Source organism: Phaseolus vulgaris, chloroplast (assembly GCF_000499845.2).
Source record: "Phaseolus vulgaris chloroplast, complete genome".
NCBI classification, from domain to species: domain Eukaryota; kingdom Viridiplantae; phylum Streptophyta; class Magnoliopsida; order Fabales; family Fabaceae; genus Phaseolus; species Phaseolus vulgaris.
In genome coordinates, this window is record NC_009259.1 from 42,501 (window position 1) to 60,864 (window position 18,364).

At 31.7% G+C, this 18,364-nt stretch overlaps 12 protein-coding genes, 4 non-coding genes and 1 pseudogene across 16 annotated transcripts in view; 14 read left to right on the top strand and 3 right to left on the bottom strand. All coding sequences in view use genetic code 11, as the record gives it.

Annotated features, from left to right (window-relative positions):
* The window catches only part of rpoC1 (RNA polymerase beta' subunit), a 2,866-nt gene extending 2,696 nt beyond the window's left edge, over nt 1-170 (top strand). The window contains exon 2 of the mRNA in view: nt 1-170. This exon is cut by the window's left edge and continues 1,450 nt beyond it. Coding sequence (YP_001122807.1) covers nt 1-170 — 170 coding nt within the window.
* A 201-nt stretch (nt 171-371) lies between these two features.
* Nucleotides 372-4,472, top strand: rpoC2 (RNA polymerase beta'' subunit). The gene has a single exon. It carries the CDS (start codon nt 372-374, stop codon nt 4,470-4,472), a length of 4,101 nt encoding a protein of 1,366 aa, YP_001122808.1.
* Nucleotides 4,473-4,749: 277 nt separating this feature from the next.
* Nucleotides 4,750-5,460, top strand: rps2 (ribosomal protein S2). The gene has a single exon. The coding sequence runs from the start codon at nt 4,750-4,752 to the stop codon at nt 5,458-5,460; it is 711 nt and encodes a 236-aa protein (YP_001122809.1).
* A 245-nt stretch (nt 5,461-5,705) lies between these two features.
* Nucleotides 5,706-6,449, top strand: atpI (ATP synthase CF0 A subunit). Its single transcript has one exon. The coding sequence runs from the start codon at nt 5,706-5,708 to the stop codon at nt 6,447-6,449; it is 744 nt and encodes a 247-aa protein (YP_001122810.1).
* Nucleotides 6,450-7,442: 993 nt separating this feature from the next.
* On the top strand, nt 7,443-7,688 carry atpH (ATP synthase CF0 C subunit). Its single transcript has one exon. The coding sequence runs from the start codon at nt 7,443-7,445 to the stop codon at nt 7,686-7,688; it is 246 nt and encodes an 81-aa protein (YP_001122811.1).
* Nucleotides 7,689-8,065: 377 nt separating this feature from the next.
* atpF (ATP synthase CF0 B subunit) lies at nt 8,066-9,330 on the top strand. The gene is made up of 2 exons: nt 8,066-8,209; nt 8,920-9,330. The coding sequence occupies exons 1-2, from the start codon at nt 8,066-8,068 to the stop codon at nt 9,328-9,330; spliced, it is 555 nt and encodes a 184-aa protein (YP_001122812.1).
* Nucleotides 9,331-9,402: 72 nt separating this feature from the next.
* On the top strand, nt 9,403-10,935 carry atpA (ATP synthase CF1 alpha subunit). The gene has a single exon. The coding sequence runs from the start codon at nt 9,403-9,405 to the stop codon at nt 10,933-10,935; it is 1,533 nt and encodes a 510-aa protein (YP_001122813.1).
* A 157-nt stretch (nt 10,936-11,092) lies between these two features.
* Nucleotides 11,093-11,164, bottom strand: trnR-UCU. Its single transcript has one exon. It is a non-coding gene; the product is annotated as a tRNA-Arg (tRNA).
* Nucleotides 11,165-11,461: 297 nt separating this feature from the next.
* Nucleotides 11,462-12,224, top strand: trnG-UCC. The gene is made up of 2 exons: nt 11,462-11,540; nt 12,202-12,224. It is a non-coding gene; the product is annotated as a tRNA-Gly (tRNA).
* Nucleotides 12,225-12,833: 609 nt separating this feature from the next.
* trnS-GCU lies at nt 12,834-12,920 on the top strand. Its single transcript has one exon. It is a non-coding gene; the product is annotated as a tRNA-Ser (tRNA).
* Nucleotides 12,921-13,053: 133 nt separating this feature from the next.
* Nucleotides 13,054-13,164, bottom strand: psbI (photosystem II protein I). Its single transcript has one exon. It carries the CDS (start codon nt 13,162-13,164, stop codon nt 13,054-13,056), a length of 111 nt encoding a protein of 36 aa, YP_001122814.1.
* A 467-nt stretch (nt 13,165-13,631) lies between these two features.
* psbK (photosystem II protein K) lies at nt 13,632-13,817 on the bottom strand. Its single transcript has one exon. The coding sequence runs from the start codon at nt 13,815-13,817 to the stop codon at nt 13,632-13,634; it is 186 nt and encodes a 61-aa protein (YP_001122815.1).
* Nucleotides 13,818-14,257: 440 nt separating this feature from the next.
* On the top strand, nt 14,258-14,329 carry trnQ-UUG. Its single transcript has one exon. It is a non-coding gene; the product is annotated as a tRNA-Gln (tRNA).
* Nucleotides 14,330-14,629: 300 nt separating this feature from the next.
* Nucleotides 14,630-14,907, top strand: rps16 (ribosomal protein S16; annotated as a pseudogene).
* Nucleotides 14,908-15,412: 505 nt separating this feature from the next.
* Nucleotides 15,413-16,837, top strand: accD (acetyl-CoA carboxylase beta subunit). The gene has a single exon. The coding sequence runs from the start codon at nt 15,413-15,415 to the stop codon at nt 16,835-16,837; it is 1,425 nt and encodes a 474-aa protein (YP_001122816.1).
* A 266-nt stretch (nt 16,838-17,103) lies between these two features.
* Nucleotides 17,104-17,208, top strand: psaI (photosystem I subunit VIII). Its single transcript has one exon. It carries the CDS (start codon nt 17,104-17,106, stop codon nt 17,206-17,208), a length of 105 nt encoding a protein of 34 aa, YP_001122817.1.
* Nucleotides 17,209-17,418: 210 nt separating this feature from the next.
* ycf4 (photosystem I assembly protein Ycf4) lies at nt 17,419-18,003 on the top strand. Its single transcript has one exon. It carries the CDS (start codon nt 17,419-17,421, stop codon nt 18,001-18,003), a length of 585 nt encoding a protein of 194 aa, YP_001122818.1.
* Nucleotides 18,004-18,364: the final 361 nt, after the last annotated feature.

Consider the following 18,364-nt stretch of genomic DNA (forward strand, 5'->3'; position numbering starts at 1 on the left):
AATCTTTAGGTACCTATCATGAAATTTATGGGCATTATCTAGTAGTAAGAAGTATAAAAAAACAAATGCGTTCTATATACATTCGAACCAATGTAGGTCATATTTCTTTTTATCGAGAAATCGAAGAAGCTGTACAAGGTTTTTGCCGGGCCTATTCATATGATATCTAATCATATAGACGGTTGTATCTAAGATAAACAAATTGATGATACCGGTGTAAATTCAGGTCTTCATGATTTTACAAGGAGCCTAGTTTTTAACTTTTTCAATTTATACACAAATTAAGATAAAGAAAAGGCAGTTTTTCAATCATTGACTCAAACCCATTGTTGAACTGAATCAATCCCACTGAGTGGAATAGGGAGGTACTTATGGCAGAACGGACCAATCTAATGTTTCACAATAAAGTGATAGGTGGAACTGCCATTAAACGACTTATTAGCAGATTAATAGATCACTTCGGAATGGCATATACATCACATATCCTGGATCAAGTCAAGACTCTGGGATTCCGCCAAGCTACGGCTACATCCATTTCATTAGGAATTGATGACCTTTTAACAATACCTTCTAAAGGATGGCTAGTCCGAGATGCTGAACACCAAAATTTGATTTTGGAAAAACAGCATCATTATGGAAATGTACATGCGGTAGAAAAATTACGCCAATCCATTGAGATATGGTATGCTACGAGTGAATATTTTCGACAAGAAATGAATCCTAATTTTAGAATGACCGATCCTTTTAATCCAGTCCATATAATGTCCTTTTCGGGAGCTAGAGGAAATGCATCTCAAGTACACCAATTAGTAGGTATGAGAGGATTAATGTCGGATCCACAAGGACAAATGATTGATTTACCTATTCAAAGCAATTTACGCGAAGGGCTCTCTTTAACAGAATATATAATTTCTTGCTATGGAGCTCGTAAAGGGGTTGTAGATACTGCTGTACGAACATCAGATGCTGGATATCTTACACGTAGACTTGTTGAAGTGGTTCAACATATTGTTATACGTCGAACAGATTGTGGTACCATTCGAGGAATTTCAGTGAATACCCAGAATGAAATGATGCCGGAAAGTACTTGGACACAAACATTAATTGGTCGTGTATTAGCAGACGATATATACAGAGGTTCACGATGCATTGCCGTTAGAAATCAAGATATTGGAATTGGACTTTTCAATCAATTTAAAACCTTTCAAACACAACCAATATCTATACGAACTCCTTTTACCTGTAGGAATACATCTTGGATCTGTCGATTGTGTTATGGCCAAAGTCCTACTCAAGGTCACTTGGTGGAATTAGGAGAAGCTGTGGGTATTATTGCGGGCCAATCCATTGGAGAACCGGGCACTCAATTAACATTAAGAACTTTTCATACTGGCGGAGTATTCACAGGGGGTACTGCAGAACAGGTGCGAGCACCTTATAATGGAAAAATTAAATTCAATGAGGATTTGGTTCATCCTACACGTACACGTCACGGACATCCTGCCTTTCTATGTTATATAGACTTGTATGTTAGTATTGAAAATGGTGACATTATACATAATGTGACTATTCCACCAAAAAGTTTTCTATTAGTTCAAAATAATCAATATGTAAAATCAGAACAAGTGATTGCCGAGATTTTGGCAGGAACATACACGTTTAATTTCAAAGAAAAAGTACGAAAACATGTTTATTCTGACTTAGAAGGAGAAATGCATTGGAGTACCAATGTGTATCATGCATCAGAATTTAAATATAGTAATGTCCATATCTTACCAAAAACAAGTCATTTATGGATTTTATCAGGAAAATCAGACAGGTCCGGTTCAGTCTCTTTTTCAACCCGAAAAGATCAAGATCAATTGAACATTCATTCTCTTTCTACAGGAGAAAGAGATATTTGTAACCATTTAGCAAGTAATAATAAAATCAGACATAAATTGTTTCATTTCAATCCTTCTGAGAAAAAAGAAAGAAGGATTTCAGATTATTCAATAATTAATCAAATCATATGTATAGATCATTGTCATTTTACACATCCTGCTATTTTTCATGATACTACGGATTTATTAGCAAAGAGGCGGAGAAATCGATTCATTATTCCATTTCAATTCCAATCGATTCAAGAACGAGACAAAGCACTAATGTTAGCTTCCAGTATCTCGATTGAAATACCAATCAACGGTCTTTTTCGTAGAAATAGTATTTTTGCTTATTTTGATGATCCTCAATACCGAACACAGAGCTCGGGAATTACTAAATATAGGACTATTGATATCAATTACATTTTAAAAAAAGAGGATTTTGTAATCGAGTATCCTGGAGTTAAAGAATTTAAGACAAAATACCAAATGAAAGTAGATCAATTTTTTTTCATTCCCGAAGAAGTGTATATTTTACCAGAATTTTCTTCCATAATGGTACGGAACAATAGTATCGTTGAAGTAGATACACCAATCACTGTAAATATAAGAAGTCAAGTAAGCGGGTTGGTCCGATTGGAGAAGAAAAAAAAAAAGATTCAATTAAAAATATTTTCCGGGAATATCTACTTTCCCGGAGAAATGGATAAGATATCCCGACACAGTGCCATGTTGATACCACCGAGAACGGTAAAAAAAAATTCAAAAGGATCAAAAAAAAAAATGAAAAATTGGATCTATGCCCAATGGATCACAATTACGAAAAAAAAGTATTTTGTTTTGGTTCGACCGGTAATTTTATATGAAATAGCAGATAGGATCAAATTAATCAAATTTTTTTCCCAAGATATGTTACAAGAAAGAGATAATCTGGAACTTCAAGTTATTAATTATATTCTTTCTGGAAATGGAAAATCAATTCGGGGAATTTCTAATACAAGTATTCAACTAGTTCGGACTTGTTTAGTCTTAAATTGGGATCAAGACAAAAAAGTTTCTTCTATCGAAAAAGGACATGCTTCTTTTGTTGAACTAAGTATAAATGGTTTGGTTAGATATTTTTTAAAAATTGCCTTAGTGAAATCCCATATTTCATATATAAGAAAAAGGAATGATCCGTCCGGTTCAAGATTTATCTTAGATAATGAGTCGGACTGGACCAACATCAATCCATTTTTTTCTATGAATTCGAGGGAAAAAGTTCAACAATCACTTAGTCAAAATCATGGAACTATTCATATGTTGTTGAATAGAAATGATAAATGCCGATCTTTGATAATTTTGTCATCATCGAATTGTTTTCAAATACGATCATTCCACGATGGAAAATATTACAAAGAAGAAATGAATCCAATTCAAAGAGATCCTCTGATTCCAATTAAGAATTCGTTAGGTCCTTTAGGAATAGCCCTTCAAGTTGCCAATTTGGATTTTTACCTTTTAATTACTCATAATCAGATCTCGATAAATAAAAATGGGCAACTTGACAAATTAAAAGAAACTTTTCAAGTATTCAAATATTATTTAATAGACGAAAACGAGAGAATTTATAAACCTGATATATCTAGTAACATCCTTTTAAATCCATTCTATTTGAATTGGCATTTTTTCCATCATAATTCTTGTGAAAAAAAAACGTTTCCAATAATAAGTCTTGGTCAATTTATTTGCGAAAATGTATGTATAGTTCAAATGAAAAATGCACCACACCTTAAATCGGGTCAAATTCTCACTGTTCAAATGGATTCTGTAGGAATAAGATCGGCTAACCCTTATTTGGCGACTCCTGGAACAACTGTTCATGGCCATTATGGAGAAATACTTTCTGAAGGAGATATATTAGTTACATTTATATATCAAAAATCGAGATCGGGTGATATAACACAAGGTCTTCCAAAAGTAGAACAGGTATTAGAAGTTCGTTCGATTGATTCAATATCAATAAACCTAGAAAAGAGAGTAGGTACTTGGAATGGGCGTATAACAAGAATTCTTGGCATTCCTTGGGGATTCTTCATTAGTGCTGAGCTAACTATAGCGCAAAGTCGTATTTCTTTGGTTAATCAAATTCAAAAAGTTTATCGATCCCAGGGAGTTCACATTCATAATAGACATATAGAAATTATTGTGCGTCAAATAACATCAAAAGTATTGGTTTCAGAAGATGGAATGTCTAATGTTTTTTTGCCCGGTGAACTAATTGGATTGTTGCGGGCCGAACGAGCTGGGCGTTCCTTAGAAGAGTCGATTTGCTACCGAGTTCTATTATTGGGGATAACAAAAACATCTTTAAATACTCAAAGTTTCATATCTGAAGCAAGTTTTCAAGAAACTGCTAGAGTTTTATCAAAAGCCGCTCTCCGGGGTCGCATAGATTGGTTGAAAGGTCTGAAAGAGAACGTTGTTTTAGGGGGAATGATGCCAGTTGGTACCGGATTCAAAAGAATAATATACCGTTCAAAGCAAAGGCAATATAACAAGATTACCTCGGAAACAAAAAAAAGAATTGATATGATATATCAAAGCAATCTAGGATTTAAGAATTCCTAAAATAATGATTCTTAAAGTCGTATTCATTTCCGGTCACTTTCTTTTGTATCTATTTTGTATAATAAAAGAAACATAATAAATAAAAGAATCATATTCAATGAAATAGAAAAAATGGCCCGATCTTTTTTTTATCAACGACCTATTTTCAGTAGAAGAGAAGGTTCCTTCGGAACACTTATTTATTTCTATTTAAATATACTGGGTCTCTTTGTTTCATTTCCAAAAATTGATCTAATTTCTATTTGGAAATGAAAGAAAAGTGTGGGGATAAATATAAATGACAAAAAGATATTGGAACATAATTTTGGAAGAGATGATGGAAGCTGGAGTTCATTTTGGCCACGGTACTAGAAAATGGAATCCTAAAATGTCACCTTATATATCTGCAAATCGTAAGGGTATTCATATTACAAATCTTATTAGAACTGCTCGGTTTTTATCAGAATCTTGTGATTTAGTTTTTCATGCCGCAAGTGGGGGAAAACAATTCTTAATTGTTGGTACAAAAAAAAAAGCAGCTGATTCAGTAGCGCGGGCTGCAATAAGAGCTCGGTGTCATTATGTTAATAAAAAATGGCTCGGCGGTATGTTAACCAATTGGTATACTACAAAAACACGACTTCAAAAGTTCAGGGACTTGAGAATGCAACAAAAGACGGGGAGATTCGATTGTTTTCCAAAAAAAGATGCCGCTATATTGAAGAGACATTTAGCTCAATTGGAAACATATCTTGGCGGCATTAAATATATGAAGGGGTTACCTGATATTGTAATAATCATCGATCAACAAGAAGAATATACGGCTCTTCGAGAATGTATCACTTTGGAAATTCCAACAATTTGTTTAATTGATACAAATAGTGACCCGGACCTCGCTGATATTTCAATTCCAGCTAATGATGATGCTATAGCCTCAATTCGATTCATTCTGAACAAATTAGTTTTTGCAATTTGTGAGGGTCGTTCTAGATCTATACGAAATTCTTGATTAATAATAAGATAAAAAATTATTGAAATTGCTTCGAGGGGTTCATAGATTTATGTAATCGCTTACTATACTAGTAAGAAATTGCACAAAAATGAAAAAGAAAATAGAAAACAAACAAAAATTTTATGTAATTAGTATCGGTATTCAAAATCAAAAATGAAAGTAGACAAATCAAAAAGGAAAGGAGATGTTTGAATAAAAATAATTCCCTTTTTTCAAGTTCTTATTTTAGAGGACAGGACAATATGAATGTTTTATTATGCTCTATCAACACATTAAAAAGATTATACGATATATCTGCTGTGGAAGTAGGTCAACATTTCTATTGGCAAATAGGGGGTTTCCTAGTACATGCCCAAGTACTTATTACTTCTTGGGTTGTAATTGCTATCTTATTGGTTTCAGCCTTTCTAGTTATTCGAAATCTGCAAACCATTCCCGCTTTCGGTCAGAATTTCTTTGAATATGTTCTTGAATTCATTCGAGACGTGAGCAAAACTCAGATTGGAGAAGAATATGGTCCGTGGGTTCCTTTTATTGGAACTTTGTTTCTATTTATTTTTGTTTCTAATTGGTCAGGGGCTCTTTTCCCTTGGAAAATCATACAATTACCTCATGGGGAATTAGCTGCACCTACAAATGATATAAATACTACCGTTGCATTAGCTTTACTTACATCAGTTGCATATTTCTATGCGGGTCTTTCAAAAAAAGGATTAGCTTATTTTAGTAAATACATCCAACCAACTCCAATCCTTTTACCGATTAACATATTAGAAGATTTCACAAAACCCTTATCCCTTAGTTTTCGACTTTTCGGAAATATATTAGCTGATGAATTAGTAGTTGTTGTTCTTGTTTCTTTAGTACCTTTAGTAGTTCCTATACCTGTGATGTTCCTTGGATTATTTACAAGCGGTATTCAAGCTCTCATTTTTGCTACTTTAGCTGCGGCTTATATAGGTGAATCCATTGAAGGCCATCATTGACTAGTTTTCTAAAAAAGAGTCTTTTTTGTTTAGCTTGCCACATATCTATTGTGGCTCAATAGAATCTACTAAGTAAACATCTATCTATCTATAGATATATAGATAGATATAGATAGATCTATTCGATTAGTATATATTAGTATATATTGGATATTCGAAAAAAAATTCATAGCTAGAAGTAGATTCTAGTTCGATTCACATTCAATTCAAGGATTGATCAAAAAAGAATTAAAAACATTTAGATCACCCAAATTCCAATATTTATTTGAAACATGAATGAAATCTAACGAATTTCTTTAGCTTGATTGTATCCATATGGGATAAGATAATAAGAAAAGAGGGGAGGGGGCTGAAAAAAAAACATGATAAAAAAAAAGTAGAAGTGAGGGGGTGAAGCTGGGTGTATAGAGTCTGATCACTATAAGAGAAATTTTTCTTTGTTTTTGAGGTTTCAAAGAAAGAATGAATTTCAAATTCGATTGAATATAAAACACAAAGAAAATGAGTTTACAGCATAGAAGAAACCTATGTATATGTGATATGATATTCTAGATGAACTAGTTTTATATGAACTAACCTTATATCTGAAATAACTAATCTTTTCTATCTAAAAAGACCTCGCTATTACTGTAAATTTCTATAGGGATAGAAAAGCAAAGCCCTTGCATTTCCGCTCGAATTGTGAATTGAAAATGAAATGACTAAATCCATTTTCTAAAAAAAACGAAGAATTCAAAGAATGATTCCTTAAGGTAAGAGAAGAACAAAAATTATACAGATTCACCCCAAAAACTACGTAATTCGCGACGAAAAAAGAAATCTCGAAATAATTTGTTCAATAACTATTATCTTCAATTTGTAATTCTTATTATTCAATTCTTCATTACTTTAACTGAAAAAGTCTTGGTAATTGAAAAATGAAGTCAGAATTTATTGGTTGATTATATCATTAACTATTTCTTTCTTTTATATTTAGGTTACGAGGAAATTCTCATGAATCCAATTATTTCTGCCGCTTCTGTTATTGCTGCTGGATTGGCCGTAGGACTTGCTTCTATTGGACCTGGGGTTGGTCAAGGCACTGCCGCAGGGCAAGCTGTAGAGGGGATTGCACGACAACCAGAGGCAGAGGGAAAAATACGGGGTACTTTATTACTTAGTCTGGCTTTTATGGAAGCTTTAACAATTTACGGGCTGGTTGTAGCATTAGCACTTTTATTTGCTAATCCTTTTGTTTAATCCTAAAAAGATAGAAATACATATGTGTACTTCCTTTTTCGAATTATATGAATATTTCACTCCTACAATTCTTTATCCGTTCGGATAAGAACACAGGGGAAGGACTAATGGAAAGGTATTCACATACTTATTCGCCCTATTTCTTCTTTTATTTTCAAATAATTTTTTTAAAGTGTTACAACTAGATAGATTTTGCAATTGAAAAAAGAACGAGTATCTAATTTTAAGAAGTATCATTCTTTTAGGGAATCTTTCAATTGATTGACCAATCCAAATTATATCAAATTCTAGAATTATATATTCAAATTAGATTATTATATATCTAATAGGAATCTTAGAAAGAGAATTAGTCTATTCATAAGAGGAGATGAGATCATATGAAAAATATAACCGATTCTTTCCTTTGTTTGGGCTCCTGGCCATCCGCCGGAAGTTTCGTGTTTAATACCGATATTTTAGCAACAAATCCAATAAATCTTAGTGTAGTGTTAGGTGTACTGGTTTTTTTTGGAAAGGGAGTGTGTGCGAGTTGTTTCTTTCAAAGAATAAATTGGATTCAACCAAACTGCACTTTTTAGTTTAGTTCTAATTAAGAAAATGTACAGAATCCCGCGAATTACTTCTGAATTCATTTTCTTTTTTGAATAATTTAAGAAAAAGCTTAAAGAACCATAGCATTTCGCGCTTCATTGGTAATCCACTTTGATTCTCTATTAACCAAAAATTTGGGACTATTACTATGGTTAAAAATAGTTTGAAGTCTAGACGCAGTGTAGTACTCTTTCTACCACTATGTTAATACAGAAAGGAAACGGTTTCAATAAAATTCTTAGATTTTTTTTCGATATAAAACACTCATGTCGATAAAATGTCTTGAATCCTATTTACGTCGAGAAATGAAAAACGGGTGAATTTAAACCTCCCCTTTGTACAATGCGTAATCGATGGATGACCTATGTATAAATTAAAAATAAGTCTTTGGATTTGAATAAAAAAACAACTTTGTTGACATATATTTGTTTGGTCAAAAGAGTCCTCCGAATATTCTGGTCTTATATTGATAATTGATTTCACTTTGAATATAGAAGAGAGGATAGGCTCATTACATAAAAAATTGGTAAATTTCCGATAAGTAATTGAGTTTGAGAGCCAAATGAATCGAAAGATTCATGTTTGGTTCGGGAAGAGATCATAGACATTTTTAAATGGATGGAAAGAGAGTCTACTTTCATTAAGTGATTTATTAGATAATCGAAAACAGAAAATATGGAGAACTATTCAAAACTCAGAAGAATTACAGGAAGAGGCCATTGAACAACTCGAAAAAGCCCAGGCCCGTTTAAGGAAAGTTGAAACCGAAGCAGATCGGTTTCGGGTGAATGGCTATTCTGAGATCAAACGAGAAAAATTGAATTTAATTCATTCAATTTATACAACTTTGGAACAATTAGAAAATTACAAAAACGAAGCCATTGATTTTGAACAACAAAGAGTGATTAATCAAGTCCGACAGCGGGTTTTACAACAAGCCTTACAGGGAGCTCTAGGAACTCTAAATAGTTGCTTGAACAACGAGTTACATTTACGTACTGTTAGTGCTAATATTGGCATGTTTGGGACGATGAAAGAAAAAAATAACTGATTAGTCTTTCTATTATAAAATAGAGTATAGGCATCATTTTTTTCTTATCAAAAATAAACTTCAGATATTTTCATGGTAACCATTCGTGCAGATGAAATTAGTAAAATTATCCGTGAACGCATTGAGCAATATAATACCGAAGTCAAAATTGTAAATACAGGTACCGTACTTCAAGTAGGCGATGGTATTGCTCGTATTTATGGTCTTGATGAAGTAATGGCGGGTGAATTGGTGGAATTTGAAGAAGGTACTATAGGCATTGCTTTGAATTTGGAATCAAAAAATGTTGGTGTTGTATTAATGGGTGATGGTTTGATGATACAAGAAGGAAGTTCAGTAAAAGCAACAGGAAGAATTGCTCAGATACCTGTAAGTGAGGCTTATTTGAGTCGTGTTATAAATGCCCTGGCTAAACCAATTGACGGTCGAGGAGAAATTTTAGCTTCGGAATCTCGATTAATTGAATCTCCCGCTCCCGGTATTATTTCAAGACGTTCGGTATATGAGCCTCTCCAAACAGGACTTATTGCTATTGATTCGATGATCCCCATAGGACGGGGCCAGCGAGAATTAATTATTGGAGACAGACAAACAGGTAAAACAGCAGTAGCCACAGATACCATTCTCAATCAACAGGGACAAAATGTAATATGTGTTTATGTAGCTGTTGGTCAAAAAGCATCTTCTGTGGCTCAAGTGGTAACTACCTTACAAGAAAGAGGAGCAATGGAATACACTATTGTAGTAGCTGAAACAGCGGATTCTCCAGCTACATTACAATACCTCGCGCCTTATACAGGAGCAGCTCTGGCTGAATATTTTATGTACCGTGAACGTCACACTTTAATCATTTATGACGATCTCTCCAAACAAGCACAGGCTTATCGGCAAATGTCTCTTCTATTACGAAGACCACCAGGTCGCGAAGCTTATCCAGGGGATGTTTTTTATTTACATTCGCGTCTTTTGGAAAGAGCCGCTAAATTAAGTTCTCAGTTAGGCGAAGGAAGTATGACTGCTTTACCAATAGTTGAAACTCAATCGGGAGATGTTTCAGCTTATATTCCTACTAATGTAATTTCCATTACAGATGGCCAAATATTCTTATCGGCCGATCTATTCAATGCTGGAATAAGACCCGCTATTAATGTTGGTATTTCAGTTTCCAGAGTTGGATCGGCGGCTCAAATTAAAGCCATGAAACAAGTAGCTGGTAAATTAAAATTGGAATTAGCACAATTCGCAGAATTAGAAGCTTTTGCACAATTTGCTTCTGATCTAGATAAAGCTACTCAAAATCAATTAGCAAGAGGTCAACGATTGCGCGAGTTGCTTAAACAATCCCAATCAGCTCCTCTTACTGTGGAAGAACAGATAGTAACTATTTATACCGGAACGAATGGTTATCTTGATTCATTAGAAATTGGACAGGTAAGGAAATTTCTTGTTGAGTTACGTGCTTACTTAAAGACGAATAAACCTCAATTCAAAGAAATCATATCTTCTACTAATACATTGACTGGGGAAGCAGAAGCCCTTTTAAAGGACGCTATTAAGGAACAGATGGAACTCTTTTTATTCCAGGAACAAGTAGAAAAAAATTGATGAATCATTCAAGAATTTTGTAATTGAATTTTCCAATTTTGAGAATTAGTCTCTTTTTATTTCAATTTTATATTATATATATAATGAATTCCAATCAAAATGGAATAAATAAAATATAAGGACAAGGTAGAAATTGCATATCTATATGCAAACAACTTGCGTCCAATAGGATTTGAACCTATACCTAAGGTTTAGAAGACCTCTGTCCTATCCATTAGACAATGGACGCTTCTATTTTCTATTTTATATTGGATTCTTTAACCTTTTTAACTAAACCTTATTAACTAAAAAAGATTAAAGAATCAAATAGAAAGAGTTCTAGAAATTATATTATAGAATAAATCAAATATTTAGTTTAGAATAAAAGAAGAAAAAAATAGAATAAAAAATATAAATCAATTGAATAGAATGGAATATATATAACTAAAACTAAATGAAGAAATGAAAATAAAGACTTGACAAATTCTTTAATAATTCTAGATTAATTCTAGAAGAAAAAAGATAGATTGAAATAGAATAAAAAATAAGCGGGTAGCGGGAATCGAACCCGCATCGTTAGCTTGGAAGGCTAAGGGTTATAGTCGACGTTGATTCATCATTTTGATTTAACGTCTCTAATTCAAAACCGAACGTGAAACTTTTGTTTCATTCGGCTCCTTTACGGAAAAAATGAAGAGATGGACAATAAAAAAAAATTGACCCATAACATCTATGTCAGCCTTTTTTTTCTTTTTTATGAATAGGTTTAAAATATCTTGCTTTTTAGATGATCCCTCTAGAAGAGCAATATTCTAACAATCTATGTTTTTTTTCTAGTTACTTCGTTCTCTATTTCTATTTCAGAAAATCTTTAGGAAAGTAATAAAATTTCCATCGAGCTAAAAAAATGTCGATGTCTCTAGTAAACTAAAAGAATCGTTTAATAGCTATTTAGCTTCAATTTCTACTATGCAAAAAAATGGAAGATTTAGTTACGATTAGAAAGAAACTTTGTATATTTCTCTCCATAGATCCTTTAGTAATACTCAAAAAATTCGGATTCTAGATCCAATTCCAAAAACTTATGTTTCATAATTTGAGAACTCAATTTGTCAAATTAGATTTGATTCTTCTTGTATACAAATTACAATAATGTATATTATACCGCAAATCATTCATCGAGGGGTATAAAGGAGTCCCTTTAAGTAAAAAATAAAGTTTTTGATCGGAATATGAATCAAACGGGGGATCCCTTAACTTTTTAGGGGTCCATGAAACGAATCGCACTTTTACCACTAAACTATACCCGCTACAATATCATTATTGTATCTTTTGTCGAACAAAGCAATCAGACAAAATAAAGAAATAGAGGGGCATAATATTCTAATAATTCGAGTATTGACATGTTTCATTAGAGGATCTTCTAATGAAATTTGAAAAATGGGGTAAATTAAAAATTCAATTTTTTTATTTTGTTGAAGGTTATATATATACAATTTACATATACAATTTACATTATCAGAAAAAAGAGAGGGAGTCAGAAAATAGAACATTTTTAGATTATCTTATTTTGGTTTTATCTCATAGGAATCTATCCGTATCTCTTATTTCTTTTTGATTGTGTTTGAATTACAAATCTTTTTTTTTTCGAAGAAAAGCCATTCAAATAAAGAATTGCTCTTCGATATTCATGGGAATAAAATAAAAAGAGCCCGACTAGGTACTGGCCGGGCTCTTTGGCTGTAGAAAAAGAAAAAAAGAAAACTCCAAAATAGAAGAATATAGAATAATGAAAAAAAAAAAGAGAGATAAGATAAAAAATAAAAAAAAGCAAGTCTCTTTTTTTTTTAAGCTCCCTTTTTGTTCGTCTTGTTTATGTGATATAACATAAACAAAGTAATTCTTTTTTTTTCAATTGGGGAGAGATGGCTGAGTGGACTATAGCGTCGGATTGCTAATCCGTTGTACAAATTCTTGTACCGAGGGTTCGAATCCCTCTCTTTCCGTTGATATTTTGGTCTTTTTTTTTTGAACTTGTTTTTTTATTTACTAGTTAAAGATGTTAAAATAGAGAAAATCCAAATAAAAATATTTAAAAATCCCGCACAAGCAAAAGACAGAATCCACTTTTATCTTATTCTATTCTTCACGTCCTGGATTACGCCCTGGATCGTTAGATAGGAATCCGAAGATGAAAAGAGAAACGAAAAAAATCACTACCGTATAAACAAATAGTTTTAGAGTAAGCATTATGAAATCTCCAAGATAATTAAAAAACGACAAAGAAAGAGAATAGATTCTCTTATATTACAACACATTTTTTTCTTTTAATACTAAGATATTCAGTTTATATAAAATGAAGTTTTTTTAGGATATGAGGATATATATATTAGTTTCAAAAATGAATTAGTAGTAAGAGTCGATTATTTTATTACAAATAATAAATAATTCTTTTGACCAAAAATCCTTTTTTTCTGCAATTTAGGTAGTCTATTGGTGAGGGGCTCCAATCGAATAATCGGATTAGTATTTTTCCATTCAAAAAACGTAAATGATGAGAAGGTTCCTCTTTTTTACTAAATATCGAAAAATTTCAATATTGAAATCGAGAATTCACACTGTAAGACTTATCTGATCTTATAAATTGTTAAAATGTTCGAATTTTAGTTTTCTGATAAATTATTCATTTTTTTAAGACATTATTCAAATTAAGAATCTCATCGAAAACTTACAGCAGCTTGCCAAACAAAAGCTAAAAGAAAAAAGAGTAGCGGTATTACTGGCATAATATCCACAATTGGATTCAAGAAAGCGTAGGCTTCGGGCAATTTCTCCAAGAAAAAATTACTTGAATAAAGGACGGAGTGAATACAAATACAGACCAAACTAAAGATATTAAGCATAACAAACATTTTGTTCTTTAATAAAATAAAAGTTATTTTTGTTTTTTTTTTTTGAATTATAATTTTCATTTTTATTGCATTATATACATAATACAATAAAAATGAAAATAAAGAGTTATGAATCAAAGTAAACAAATGAATCAAATAAGATAAGAACCTCCAGAATCCTTCTTTTATTTGAACTGATCCAATTTCATAATATTTTTATTATGAAATCAAAAAAATCGAATAAATCCTACTTCCTTATATATAATATCTTAATTGAATTGTATGTAATGATCAATAAATTGAGTTTGATCCTATCTATCTATATCCATTTATAGATATAGATAGATATGTAGATACGCATATCAAATACTAGTGACAAATTTTTATATAGAAATTTTGCAACTGGAATTGACGAACAACCAATATAAATAATAGTCTTTATTAATGTAAAATGGGGCGTGGCCAAGCGGTAAGGCAACGGGTTTTGGTCCCGCTATTCGGAGGTTCGAATCCTTCCGTCCCAGAGCACATCTATTTATTGTGTATATCATATTTGAATACAGATTGTATCTCATAATTAAAAGGGACCCCCTTTTTTTTGAAAAAATGACAATTTTTCTACTTTACAAAAAAAATTTAGAGTAGAAAATAGATTCATAGAATATCAAGTTAAATTTCATTTATGTCTTTACTTTTAAAAAGGGTTTTCATTCTATATAAGAAAAAACAAAACGTAAAAAAAGGATAAATTTTTATGTAGCGAATGAATCAATGCTTATTCATGATTCGAGAATTCCATACTGGATCCAAGCTAAAGGAATGTTATAGTCAAACTTCGTTTGAAACAATGTGGTAAAAAACAACGTGCGGATTGAAAAGACATGATTCAATTAGGGGTGGATTCTGATATCCGCCATTTTTTCTAGTATTTGAGAAATGAACATGCTCTTGACTTGACATCATTTTAAATATTCCTGTTATTCTTTGATTTCCGTGAAAGGGGGGGGGCGCTTAACCTACAGGAACTGTTCAGCATATTTAAAAAAAGCCAGGTGTTTTTATGGAACTTAACTCGAATCAACAAACGAAATTCAATGAATGAAATCAAAAAGGGATGTGGATTACTTGTATATAGATTTACAAAACTCCCCGCTCTCTTGTTATATTCATACTTCATTTTTTTATTTCTTGTTGTTTATATAGAATCATAGAATGCAATTTGATATAGTCAGAAAATTCATGAAATTTTCATCAATCTTCAAAACAAAATGAAAAATTGTATAGAGAGAAAAGATAGAATATAGGAAAAAAAAAAAAAGAGTCACTAAATATAGTAATGGGGCTTAAAAAGAGATTACCCCCTATTAGGGTATTTTTTGATTGAATCTTTCTTATTCTTATTATTTTATTATCATTTCTTTTTAATACTTACCCGCTCTTTCTTTTTGTCAGTTACTAACGCTAGTTATTTGATTTAGATACTTTTTTTTGATAATAAATACATGAGATAGAATATTCAAAATGGAATATTTCTATTCTTTTAATTTTCATCCAAGGACTATACATTACATTTATTATATTTTTATGTAAATACAGGAAAAAATTCTATGCAAAAATGGCGGTTCAATTCTATGTTACTTAATAGGGAGTTAGAATACGGGTGTGAATTCAAGGAGAGTCTTGGTCCTATTGAGAATACCAGTCTAAACGAAGAACCCAAAATTTTAAGTGATATACATAAAAAAATTAATAGGTGGGATGATAGTGATAATTCTAGTTATAACTCTTTGGATTATTTAGTAGGTGCCGATAACATACAGGATTTCCTATCTGATAAAACTTTTTTAGTTAGGGATAATAAGAGGAACAGTTATTCCATATATTTAGATATTGAAAAGAAAACTTTGGAGATTAACAACAATCATTCTTTTATAAGTGAACAAGAAAATTTTTTTTCTAGATATCTGAATACTGTTATTAAGAGTGATTACGATCATTACATGTATAATACTCCATTTAGTTGGAACAATAATATTCATAGTTGCATTGAGAGTTATTTTCATTCTCAAATCTGTATTGATAGTTGCATTTTTGGTGATATTGAAAAATACAATCAAAGTTCTTTTTATAGTTACTTTTTTGGTAAGGAAAGAAGTAGTGAAAGTGAGAATTCTAGTTTTAGTTTCATAACTAGTACGAATGATACAAATGATAATGATTCCACTTTGTGGATTGAATGCGAAAATTGTTATCAATTCAATTTGAAAAAATTGTTTCAATGGAAAATGAATGTTTGTGATTACTGTGGATATCTTTTTAAAATTGACAGTTCAGAGAGAATCGAATTTTCGATTGATTCGGGTACTTGGAATCCTATGGATGAAGACATGGTTTCTACGGATCCCATGAAATTTCATTCAAAAGAAGAACTTTATAAAGATCGTATTGATTCTTATCAAATAAAAACAGGATTAACTGAGGCTGTTCAAACAGGGACAGGTCAACTAAATGGCATTCCTGTAGCAATTGGTATTATGGATTTTAATTTTATGGGAGGTAGCATGGGATCCGTAGTAGGTGAAAAAATCACTCGTTTGGTAGAATATGCTACTAATCAACTTTTACCCCTTATTCTCGTATGTTCGTCCGGAGGAGCGCGTATGCAAGAAGGATGTTTGAGCTTGATGCAAATGGCTAAAATATCTTCTGCTTTATATTATTATCAAACAATTCAAAAATTATTATATGTATCGATACTTACATCTCCTACTACCGGTGGGGTGACGGCTAGTTTTGGCATGTTGGGGGATATCATTATTGCCGAACCAAAGACTTATATTGCATTTGCTGGTAAAAGAGTAATTGAACAAACATTGAGTAAGGCAATATCTAAAAATTCACAAGTAGCTGAATATTTATTACATAAGGGCTTTGTTGATTCAATCGTACCGCGTCATCTTTTAAAGGGAGTTGTTACTGAGTTATTTCAATTCCATAATTTCTTTTCTTTGGCTAAAAATGAAAGAAATTAAATTATGGAATTGAAATAAAAAATGAAAACATACAGGATCCAAGTAATAAAATAAAAGAATAAGAAAAAAATACTAAGAATAAGAAAAGGGTATATTATGATATATATCGGCTTAGCTATAATCACTAGAATTCCTATATACTAAGTATAAAGATATAGAAATTATAGTAATTATAGACTGTCTTTTTTAATAAAAAGAAGAATCAAAATAGACAAAAAGAAAAATAGATAGATATAGTACAAATAGTAAATCGAGGTACCCTTTTTATGATAAACTTTCCTTCCATTTTTGTTCCTTTAGTGGGTCTAGTATTTCCGGCAATTGCAATGGCTTCTTTATTTCTTCATGTTCAAAAAAACAAGATTTTTTAGATACGGCGGTCAGTAGGGAAAAAGATTCTAGATATTTTTTTGAGAACTGGAAGCAATTTGATGAAGTCTCCCTAAAGATTTACATTTAAGTAGCGCCAGTTGATGAAAATGACTTTAGAAACAAGTCAAAAAGAAACAAAGAAAAACAAAGTCAAATTCTGGGGTTTTTTATTCCACAATTCTAATTCTTAATAATAAAAAGAGGAGGTAATGAGTATATTGAAAAAACGATCAAAAGAAGTACTGATATATTCTATAACAGAGTCAAAAATAAGCAATATCTTTTCAGCCTTGATCATTTTTTTAGGTTCATTGGGGTTATTGTTGGTTGCAATTTCCAGTTATCTCGGTATGGATCTTTTCCTTTTTTCTGAGGAAATTAGTAATTTCCCATTTATTCCACAAGGGGCCACGATGGCTTTTTATGGAATTGGGGGTCTCTTTATTAGTTTTTATTTGTGGTGGATTCTTTTGTGGAATATAGGTGGTGGTTTTGATATCTTCGATAAAAAAAATAAAAAAGTATGTTTTATTCGTTGGGGATTTCCTGGAAAAAATCGTCGTATTATTCTCAAAATACCTATGAACGAGATTCAATCTATCAGAATAATAGCAGGAGTTCAAGAACGAGGTATTTTGACTCGTACCCTTACTTATGAGAGTATCGTTTATATGGAAACAATAGAACAGGGGTTTATTACCTTGACTCGTATTGAAGATAATTTGACTCCGCCAGAAATTGCAAATAAAGCTGGCGAATTAGCTTTTTTTTTAGGTGTACCACTTCTGTATTGATGAGAATTGGACTGAACTAGAAAGAAACTTGCACAAAAAGTTTCAGAATTGTCCTATTTATTTGGTGTACCGATTGAAATATTTTGAAAAAAAAGTTTTTTTTCAAAATATTTCAATTTTTAAAGATGGGACGTTATTTGATTTCGAAATCTGAATATTATAGTCATAACTCGAAGTGCTCCTTGGTGTATTTCTAAAAAGGAATCCTTTTTTCTTCGAATAGTAGCAATTAATATCCTTTTCCTTTCGAAACAATATTTTTTTCTTCATTGGAATTGACTGTGAATTCTTTCGATTTCTTATTCGATTTATGTATTCTTTTTTCTAAATTAAACAAGGCAAAGACTAACTCCCGAAGTTT